The 11,390-nt window shown below is 43.5% G+C and overlaps 1 protein-coding gene across 1 annotated transcript; it reads right to left on the bottom strand.

The window, feature by feature from the left end:
* Positions 1-9,672: 9,672 nt before the first annotated feature.
* On the bottom strand, positions 9,673-11,179 carry LOC121444910 (ubiquitin-conjugating enzyme E2 Q2-like). The gene has a single exon (XM_041646848.1). The coding sequence runs from the start codon at positions 11,083-11,085 to the stop codon at positions 9,964-9,966; it is 1,122 nt and encodes a 373-aa protein (XP_041502782.1). The 5' UTR covers positions 11,086-11,179; the 3' UTR covers positions 9,673-9,963.
* Between the last annotated feature and the right edge of the window lie 211 nt (positions 11,180-11,390).

The following is an 11,390-nucleotide window of genomic DNA, read 5'->3' as shown; positions in this document are numbered from 1 at the left end:
TCACCCTTGCCCATTGTCGCCTTGGTGTCTAAGCACCATACCTGTACTCCTATCAGATGTGCAAGTACCCTTAGGGACACTGTTCATTTCTGTTTCTCTGTGTTTGTGTGTGTGTAGAGGTCAGAGACTGACGTCAGATATCTTCCTTAATTACATTCCACCTTATTGTTGACAGGGTCTCTCATTGAACCTGCTTTGGCTAGAGTGGCTAGCCGACGAGTCACCCAAGATCTATTTCCCTCACCCCAACATGGGTGGGTGCATGGGATCCAAACTCAAGTCCTCATGCCTACTCGGCAGGTACTTCACCCACAGAGCCACGTCCCCATCCCAATTTTGACCTTTCTATTGTTGCTTGTGGCACACAGTGAGCTGTCCTTTGTGGTGGCCATCAGATGACATGGGTTGTCAGCAACACTGGCAACACCAGATGCTGAGCCTGTGACCTCACACCCCTGCAGCTGTGCCCATCTCCATAGCATCTGTTTCATTTCAGAGGTGTTTGTTGCAACTTGAGTGGTCAGTCCATCCAACCTGCCCATCTTGCTACTGCCGACTTAATCATTCTCACATGGTCTTTTTGGACTTAAAAAAATAAAAATCAATAGCTTGCTTCAGTATTTTCAAAAATATTTTGCTAGTCAGGTTGTATATTTAGCTACACCAGAGCCAAGAAGAGACTAGGAAAAACAAACTTATAATTCAGAGACGTGGTAGATACTGACATTGGCCCATTCATAGTCCCTTGGCCCTCATTCTTCCCGCACAAGACCAATACTTCTACTGCAGGAACCTGTGGCTAGCAGCCTGTGCATTCTCCCCCAGCTATGGCCAGCGCTAGAAATTAGCTAAGCGCCGAAGAATGTAACTGGGATTCAGCTAAAGATAAAGACTCTAGTTTCCTGGCTTCAGGGGTGTGTGTGTGTGTGTGTGTGCGAGATTGGCTTTTACAGTATCTCCTAGGGTCCCCCAGTGGTAGAGCCTCAATTGCCCATACCTATAACATGTTCGCCCCACTTAGCTTCCTTATCTTGTTTGTATCACTTTCCAGCTCCCCTACCAGCTCTTGCCGAGCTTTCCTCTCTCCTTGTGCATCAAGTTAATGCTCGTGCGCCTGTCTTTCAGGAATCCAGACTAAGACAAGAAGTCTCACAGTCATGGTTAAGGATTTCATAATTTTCCTGAAAGATACTTTTGAGCACTTAGCACAATTATATTTGGTTTTTCAAGACGGGGGTTTCTCTGTGTGTAGCCCTGGCTGTCCTGAAACTCTCTCTGTAGACCAGGCTGGCCTAGAACTCACAGAGTTCCACCTGCCTCTGCCTCCTGAGTGCTGAGATTAAAGGTGTGCGCCACCACCGCCTGGCACAATAATACAGTTTTAATGCTATGTACGAGAGAAGCAAGCAGCAAAGGCTCATAGGAAGTGTACTCTCTACTTGGGTCATGTGGGTTCTACTAGCCTTTGAGATATTAATAGGGGTTATGAGATTTTGTGGTCAAATCAATTTAGGTCAAGCAAAATTAAGCAAGTTTATTTCCTGGGTACTCCTGTAGGAAATGTGGGACTTAGCAAGTTTCCATATGTCTTCCCATAATCCTCTGCCTCAGCCTCCCACGTACTGTGATTATAGGCCTGTGCCATATGCCTGGCTGGGACATAAATTTTTTTTTTTTTTTTTTTTTTTTGGTTTTTCGAGACAGGGTTTCTCTGTGGCTTTGGAGCCTGTCCTGGAACTAGCTCTGTAGACCAGGCTGGTCTCGAACTCACAGAGATCCGCCTACCTCTGCCTCCCGAGTGCTGGGATTAAAGGCGTGCGCCACCATCGCCCGGCTGGGACATAAAATTTTATATATAAAAACTAGTGGACTAATGAAGCAATCAGGCCACAATCAGTCAGATGCACATGACTTACAATGCATTATACACACAACATACATAGACTCTCTAGAGCAGTGGTCCTCAACCTTCCCAATGCTATGACCTCATAGCATCAGTTCCTCATCTTGTAGTGACCCCCAACCATAAAATTATTTCATTACTACTTCATAACTGTAATTTTGCTACTGTTATGAATTATAATGTAAATATCGGATATTCAGGACATCTGATTTATGACCCCCAAGGGATCCCGACCCACAAATTAAGAACCACTTATCAGAGAATGTTGAAGCCCATGTGGGTCCAACATAGATAGTTATCTTCCCTAACTGGGACTGGTACAGAGTTGCAAGGAATAATCAGACACAGCTTAGGTGCTCCTGATGGAAGGGCATCTCAGGGTCTTTTCTCCTGCTGAGCTCCTGAAGATCTCCCACATTTATTCTCTAAACAGCTTAGATATTATCATATCAATTAAGCAGGAAATACATTAGACTCCTATCCTAGGTAACCAGGTGAATGGCCTTCTGTCACTAGGCCATGAATTAGCATCTCTATAAGACTTCCTCCAGGGGGCTGGAGAGATGGCTCAGAGGTTAAGAGCATTGCCTGCTCTTCCAAACGTCCTGAGTTCAATTCCCGGCAACCACATGGTGGCTCACAACCATCTGTAATGGGGTCTGGTGCCCTCTTCTGGCCTTCGAGCATACACACAGACAGAATATTGTATACATAATAAATAAATATTTAAAAAAAAAAAAAGACTTCCTCCAAACATCCTGACCAGTTTCAGCCAACACCTGTCCTCAGGAGATCTACATTTCTAACAAAAGGAAAGAAAGGAGCGGTGTGCCCTTGCTATTGTTACACAGAGACAGCTTCTCTGCAGAGCTACAAGACCACCTCAGATCGGGCCTATGGCTTTTATGCCTAGCTGCTACACCATACAGAAATATGGGCCCACAAGAGAAACCACAAAAATTTTTGTGAGTCCAATGGTGGTGATACACACCTTTAATCCTAGCCCTTGGGAGGCAGAGGCAGGAGAATCTCTGTGAGTTCGAGTTGTCCTGTCAAGTTCCAGGACAACCAGGCAAAGAAACTCTATCTGGAAAAACCAAAAAGAAAAAGGAAAAAAAATGAAAGAAAAGAAAGAAAGCTATGTAAGGAGATAAAATAAATAACTACCAACCCCTCAAAATATAGACAGTGCTATAATAAATAACTCCCCACCACTCAAATTATAGACAGTGCTATAATAACTACCAACCCCTCGAAATATAGACAATGCTATAATAAATAACTACCCACCACTCAAAATATAGACAATGCTATAATAAATAACTACCAACCACTCAAAATATAGACAGTGCTATAATAAATAACTACTCACCACTCAAAATATAGACAGTGCTATAATAACCTACTGGAAGTTAGGGAAAATAAAACAAACAGAAAGCAGAGAATGAATAGAAAACCAAGTAAATTTCAAATGTAACCATTTACAAATCTGTAATTATATTAAATTTAGTGGCCTGGTGTACCAATTACAAGGCAGAGGTTAGCAGAGAACATTTGAAAAATGAACCAACTATATATTGTCTACAAGAAACATATTGCAGATATAATGATAGTAGTTTGAAAGTGAAAACACAGACAAGTTATATAATTCGAGTATTAATCAAAAGAAAGCAGGATTGGCCATATCATCAGATAGAGTGCAGAGAAAATGCCACTGGGCGATGGTGGCACACACCTTTAATCTCAGCAGTCTGGAGGCAAAGGCAGGCGGATCTCTGTGCGTTTGTGGCCAGCCTGCTCTTCAGAGTAGTTACAGGACAGCTACACAGGGAAACCCTGTCTCAAAAAAAAAAAAAAGAAAGAAAGAAAGAAAGAAAAGAAAAGAAAAAAGAACAATCCAATATTATTGCATTACATAATAATCAAAGGGTTTGTATATCAAGAAGGCATCAATTTTTGTGTGCATATGCTGCATATCATGGAGCTGAGCATGTGAATCTAAAATTATAGGAGTGAGGACTGGAGAAATTGCTCTGGGGTTAAGGGTACTTTCTGCTCTTGGAGAGGACCTGAGTTCAGTTCCTAGCACCTATATGTGCGCGCACACACACACATACACACAAATTAAAAATAAAATAAAACTTCAAAGAAAAATTATAGGACTGGAAGGAGAAATAGACAAATCTACAACTATACCAGGATGTCAATGCTTTTCTTTAACGATCAATAAACAGCGAGGCAGAAGAAGATAACACAGCCATCCACCAACTGGATGGAGTCAACACTGAATAAGCCAACTGACAGCAGAATGGATTTTTTTCAACTGCCCATGGAACTATACCAAGGTTCTGGGCCATAAGGTGAACCTTAGCAAATTCCAAAGAAAGCATATATTGTGATTCTCTACTTTGTGGTGTCATCAGTAGCAGAAGGCTAAGAGGAACATTTCCAAAGCTTTAGAAACTAAACCTAACACTTCAAACAAAAAAGAGGAAATCTCAGGTGAACCTAAAATGTATGCTGAAGTGAGTAAGAATAAAAGTAAAAAATGTATCAAACATAGTACTACTGAGAAGAAAGCTAAAGCAACACACGCCGACAGTAGCTAACAGCAATCTGTGATTTAATCCCACCTCAAGAACAGAAAAGACCAGAGTACAGCTGAGAGCAGGGAAGAACAGGTTTAGACAGGAGGAGAGAGGTCACTGAGGTTGAACACAGTTAGACACCAAACAAAAAGGTGATTCTTTGCAAAGGTCAATAAAATTTGGGGCAGTTCTACAAATCCATACATGTGACAATATGACAGATAAAACACATGCCTTTTGCCAGTGTCCACTTCTTGGTTTGCAAACTACACAGGAACTCTACGGAATGTAAGACTCAGAAAAATCAGGCAAAAGGTTTGCAGAACCTGTCTGAGTCATGTTTGCGCTGTCCTGTGGCTCTGCTATCTCAAGGGAAAATGGGAGATACCAGTGTGGGACAGGCCTGGAACCCCCAGTGCTTGGGAGACTGAGGCAGGAGGCCCTTGAGTTCAAGGCCAGCCTGGCCTACACGATGACACCTTATCTCAAAAAGAATACATTTACAAGTTTTTAATTCAAGAAATTTGGAAATAGCTGTGCAACTGAAACGTTATTTATGGAACAGTGCTGTGGTTTACAGTGTTTTCTAAAATTCCTGACAGGGAAACTCCAGGGTGTTAAGAGGGCTTATAACAAATGTTCTTAATAATACAAGGTTCTGGGACTTTCCAAGAGCCAGGCTGTCTTCGTCTAAAGGTTGTCTCATCTCTCAGGTTCCTTCTTAATTAGTGCTGCCGAGGAGAGAACAGCCAGCTTCCCATAGACTGCAACTTCTTGTTCTAGACGCAAAAGTTTCTCAGTGTGAACAGAATCTTCTTTGACTCTAAGTAGCTATCACACATGTTCTTGTGTCCTTTTTAGTGTATACATGTGTGTACATGCACATGTCTCTGTGTGTGTGTGTGCACGCATGCTTGTGAGTGTAGCTCAGCATAGTCTGGAATTCCCTGTGTAGCCCAGGCTGATCTGAAACAGTTGACCCTCCTGTCTCAGCCTCCCCAAAGCTGCTATTACAAGTGTGTGCAATCATGCCCTGTTCTAGTCTTGAAGTAAAATAAACTCTTCAGAATCTTACACATAAATAGCAAATAGCAAAACAAGCTCTCAATTGGCACTTGTCTAATAGATTATCACAAATACAAATGGAAGATCTTTAGTTATGGCTTGCAGGATGTCATTTGGTTGAATTCAGCCCAACTTTCTTCCAGTCATCAAAGCAATTCATTAAAAATTATTTCTTCATGTGTGTGTTTGTGTGCGAGAAAGGGAGGAAGGGAGACAGGAAGAGAGAGAATGAGAGATGGAGAGAGGGGGAGAGGGGAGAGAGAAGAGTCTGTGGCTGGCCTACAACTCTCTCTGTAGCCCAAAGGGGCCTCAACCTCACAGATTTCCACCTGCCTCTGTCTTCTGAGGGTTGAGCTTGAAGGCGTGCTCTGTGATGGTCACCTCAAAGTAGTTTTCAAGTCTGTTTGCTAGTTATCCATAAGAAGGGTTGTCTTCCATCTGGCCACTCAGCTGTAGGCATCTGTATGGTTTTCTACCTTTGTCTCTTTTACCCCAGATGCTAAACAGTGCAAGGTTCAGCAGCCCTGGAGGCGAAGGATGTGGCTTTGATGTCAAGAAAAAATCCAACTACAGGGAATAATGCTAGCAAATTGTCTCAGCAACTAATGTCAGCTCCAACTCTTTCTCTTTTGAAATAAAAGATTGGTTCCAAGCTTGGAGTGATGGTGCACACCTTTAATCCCAGCATTCAGGAGGAAGGAGGAAGAGGCAGGCCGATCTTTGTGAATTAGAGGCCAGTCTGGTCTAGTGTTCCATACCTGCCAGGGCTATATAATGAGACCCTGTCTCAAAATTAAAAAAAAAAAAAATTGAGCAAGTACAGTGGTGTATAGCTTCAATTCTGGCATTTAGGAGCCATGAAACAGGTGGATTTCAGTGGGTTTGAGGCCAGCCTGGTCTACATAGCAAAGTTCCTGAAAGTATGTTAGCTGAGTTATTATTATTGTTGTTGTTGTTGTTCTGGTGGAAGCTCCACCCCAACCCCTGGCATCCATATACCCAAAGGGTCTGGGATGTTCTGGCGGGAGTTCCACCCCAAGCCCTCCCCCATCTCTCTCCAAACCCTACTGCATCTCAGAAAGCACACCAAATGATGCCCCCTCTCCCAGAGATGCTCAAGATCACTCCCACAGGATATTTAAACTGCCACCGAGTAAACAGACACATTTTCTGGTCTTACAGTTTTCCTTTCCCATCTTCTCTCTTGGGGGCTGGAGAATCATCCGGAAACATTTTATCCTTTAAACCTGGGCTGTTTCTAATTCTGTTTGATTTAGTCTGATTTGGATTTCTGTGTCGACAGAGAGGCTTATCGGGTGTAGAAACTTTTCATTTATTGTTATTATTATTATTATTGATGTTATTTAAAGGTTTGATACAGTATAAGTAGCTATCTTTAATGAGAAGCAGAGGGAGAAGAGTCTCTGAGTTCGAGGTCAGAATGATCTACAGGGCAAGTTCCAGGACAGCCAGAGCTACACAGAGAAACCCTGTCTCAACAGAATCAATAATAATAAAAATAAATAAAAATAACTATCTTTAAAAAGATTTTATTTTTATTTGTAATTACACATATACACGTGTGTCTGAGTGGGAACTTGTGAGTGCAGTGCCCACAGAGGAGAGACATCAGATGCTCCCGGAGCGGAGTTACAGGCAGTTGGGAGCTGCCTGGCGTGGATGCTGAGAACCAAACTGAGATCCTTTGCAAGAGCAGTACATGCTCCAATGTTTTTGATGGTTATTTGTAAATTTGATTCAATTTTATAAAGTTTACCATGCATTACTAAACAAACCAGTGATGAACAAAAGAAGTAAAGCCTACCAGATTTAAGCTGTCAGTCAAGATGCTGAATAATTCTGTAATGTGTTCAAGACTTAGTCATAGGCCTAAGGAACTTTAATGCTTTAAATAATTCTGCCTCGTCACAATTTACCTGAACAACTGGCCAGAACTTGATGCAAATATATCCAAGCGAGTGAGAATATCAAAAAAAGGAAGTGGGCTAGGGGCGGTACTGGCTAGTGCTGGGACCTAGGAAATTCTTCATGCTACCTATGGGCTATACCACTGAGCTAAATTCCTAGCCCACCCTTTTTCACTTTTAATTTTTACTCTTTTTAAAAATTATTTTATTTCGTTTTGTTTGTAGTTTATAACTTTTAATTTTGAAACAGTATCTTACCCCAGGCTGAATATGAACTCACAGCCCAGATAGGCCTTGAACTTCCAATCCTCCTACCTCTCAAACTCCTGAGTAGTTGGGATGACCACCAGGCTCGGCCCACAAATCTTGATCTCCTGCCCTCAAACCCAACATAGAATCAAAATAAGTTAAATATACACAACAATGCACAAAAGTCAAATCTCTTAGCTGTGCTTACGGTAGCCAACGCACGAATGTTAAAGTAGATGTAGGGCTGGGCATGGTTCCCTGGCAAGGGCTTGCTGCCTGAGCATAGAGCCCCGAGTGTGGAGCTCCAGCACCCACATAGAAAGCTGGATACAGTGGCACATGGCTGTAATCCCAGAGCTGGGGCTCTCTGGCTAGTCAAGCCTAGACAATCGGTGATCTCCGGGTTTCATGAATGACCCTGTCTCAAAAATAACATGGAAGAGGGGCTGGAGAGATGGCTCAGCCATTAACTGCGTTCTGGTCTTGCAGAAGACCCAAATTTGTTTTGACACCTTCTGGCCCTGAAGACATCTGCACTCATGTGCATGGATAACCCCTCCACACACATGCATATGCACAATTAAAAATAACCATAAATCTTAAAAACTAATAAGGTAGAGAGCAATGGAGGAAGACAACAATGTCAAGTTTTAGCCTCCGCGTGCTCACACGTGGGTGTGCACAGGCATTTCCACTTGCACACATTGCACCTAAGCACAAATATACGTATGTATATGGATTGGCCGGGCAGTGGTGGCGCACACCTTTAATCCTAGCACTTGAGTCAGAGACAGGCGGATCTCTGTGAGTTCGAGGCCAGCCTGGTCTACAAGAGCTAGTTCCAGGACAGCTAGGGCTGTTACACAGAGAAACCTTGTCTTAAAAACAAACAAACAAACAAAAAGCCCCCCCAAAACAAACAAAAACCAAATGTATATGAATCACATTTGATATTTATAACTGATTTGTGCATGGAAAAATGCACTTCTGGTTTTCTTTTTCAAGTACTTAATAATTAGAATTTATTTTTAAATCAAACTATTACCAACCAAAGGAGACAGGTTCAGGCAAAACAAAAAAAAATGCAAAGTACACTGATTTGGATCACGCCTTATAAAAGAATCGACACACACAGAATTCCATCGGCTCTTTGATGCACAGTCATTTTTATGACAATAGGTAAAAAATTTAGAAGTCTCCAAATCAGGTAACTTTTTAACTTAACTGTGTAACTTCTGTTCGAGGAATCCGTTTTCACGCTGTGCACTTTATAATTTCATTGGCCTACAAAGACTCGCAGCATCCCATTTATAAAATGGAAAGGTAGTCTGGCAGTGTTTCACAACCACACGCTCTAGGCTGTGGCTCTTCTTCAGAAGAAATAGTGAGCCAATAAGAAACAGATTCATTGGCCCTTGAGAGGTGGAGGCAGGAGCATCAGGAGTTCCCTGCCAGCCTTGGGTACCTGAGGCCCTGTCTCAAATGAGAAGAGGCAATGGAAAGGGGGAGATTTCGCCCAGCAGGAAGAGCAAAGGACTGCTAATAAGCCTCAAGGGGTTTGGCCTTGATTGCTTTGCCCAGGTGCAGTCAGCATACCTCAGTTAGGAGCCCAGCTTCAGGAAATAATCCATATCATCCCCTGGCCAGAAAAATGTTATCAATTCACAAGCAAGGTTTTTGTCATTATTTAGGCAATAAAACGGCTTTAGATGAGAAAAGACTGTGGTTGAGAAGGCTTAACCATTCAACTGAGAACGCGGTGGTATAGGTCCTGTGCGGCACATAGGAGGCCCTGGCTTCCATTCCCAACACCACATGAACAAAAGACACGAATACAAAAAAAAATGTTCTAGCCAGTATTAGACACTGACAAACTTTTATTGATTCTAAATGGAACAACAGTTTGCAAATTCTCATTATCCCCCCACCCCCCCAAGCAAAGAAGATTGTAAAGTTGCAACTGACCAGCCTACTTAACACATTTCACTTAAGGAGAAAAGAATTAACACTATGTCTACTTATCAGGAAAAACCACAGTAAAGGTTCACGATTCAGCCCAAGATCCCTACAGTAAGCAAAATGAAAAGGTTGGAACTTCTACTGGCGGTCACTTGACAGATTATTCGCTAAAACACCAATTAGCTAACATTTTTCAGGACTACTGTTACAAAGATACTCAAAGCCTGTGTCATTAAAGCTACATTGTTCCAAACACATGGCAGTGAACTATTTACCCATCTTCCTTTGGAGGAGTGAACCAGCCCCTCTTCTCATGCATCTGCACAACAGAGTCATAGGACTGCTGGGCCGTTTCTAGATTATATTGATTCTTATCTGCTCCAAAGCGCACCCTAGCTTTGCCTTTGACTAAGGTGGCATTGATCTGCATGATGACCGATTCTATGGAGTAGGCACTGCTCCAACCCTGTTTAGTGAGCAGTTCCATACACAATGCCCCTCCACCCAAGACATACCCTCCAGACAGAATAGGTGACTCGACGCGAACAAACGGAGGGTCAAACGGAAAGTTATCCTTAAAAGAAAAGTTAAGCAAAATATATTCTGTGCCTTCTTGTTCTTTCAGAAGCTGAAGATCACCATACAAGGGACTATCAGGGTCAACCTTCCTCAGCTTAACGTGCCAGTCATATAAGCTGTCATTTATCAGTTCCACGGAGTAAGTCCCTGACTTGTAACTCTGCGATTTGTATATCTCTCTCAGTTCTTTCATAAGTCGACTTGAAGCATGCACTGATCCAGACACGGTACCATTCAAATGGTCTTGCCTTTGACTCTTCCTAATATTCTCTAGTATTGCCAAATGTTCTTTCTCAATCCCTTCGTCCTCTGACTTTTTGTCACTACTAGTGTCTTCTTCTTTCAACTCATAGTGATCCAAGTCTTCCAGCCCGTCAGCTGCGTCTTCCTCTTCATCCTCCGAAGGCACCTCTTGGATGGTCGCTTTCTGAGCGATGGGGACCGGCTGGTCCAGCGTCTCCACATCCAGGTGCTCAGGCAGGTTATATAAGCTGCAGAGTTCACAGATCAGCCACTTAAGCTGCTGACGAAGCGAACTGTTGGGCTTCGAATCTTCCAGACGTTCCAGGATCGATGTGAGATCTGGATCGTCAGAGTCCACGAACCATATCGGCGAAGAAGATGGGTAGGACTCGGTGATGGTGCAGTGCAGGGTGAGCGGCGGCGGCGAGGGCGGGCTGCCCGCTGGCGCCGGCGGCACCAGGAACTGACACTGCAGCTCATCCAGCTGCCAGCTCACGATGCGTAGCCGCTCATGGTCCTTGCCGAAGATGGACGCCAGGAACTCCAGCTCAGCCTTAAGCTCCGACGACATCCTTCCTCTCGGGTCCTCCAAGCCGAGTGTGGAAGCTGGAAGCGAAGCAGCCCCGCGAGACGCCTGCTGGGCTGCCACCGCCCCTGGGGCCGCCGGGCCGGGCTCCCGCGGCTCCGCCTCTGCCCGCCTCCGCGACCCGCGGAGCGTGGCCGCTGCAGTCCTAAGTCTGAGCACAGTGTCGCACAATCATCTTCAGGGCCTTTTCATCTTGCATGACGGAACCTTTTGTTCTTTTTTTTTTTTTTTAATTTGTTTTGAAACATAGTCTCGAGTATGGGGGGCTGGTTTTGAACTCTGTACATAGC

Source organism: Microtus oregoni, unplaced genomic scaffold (assembly GCF_018167655.1).
Source record: "Microtus oregoni isolate MIOR12 unplaced genomic scaffold, Mior012 000147F_ref0000457, whole genome shotgun sequence".
Classification (NCBI taxonomy): domain Eukaryota; kingdom Metazoa; phylum Chordata; class Mammalia; order Rodentia; family Cricetidae; genus Microtus; species Microtus oregoni.
This window is presented reverse-complemented; position numbering and strand designations above follow the sequence as displayed.

What these genes read in the sequence shown, in the direction of transcription:
- LOC121444910 (XM_041646848.1), bottom strand. Translation starts at nt 11,085, where the DNA reads ATGTCGTCGGAGCTTAAGGCTGAGCTGGAGTTCCTGGCGTCCATCTTC.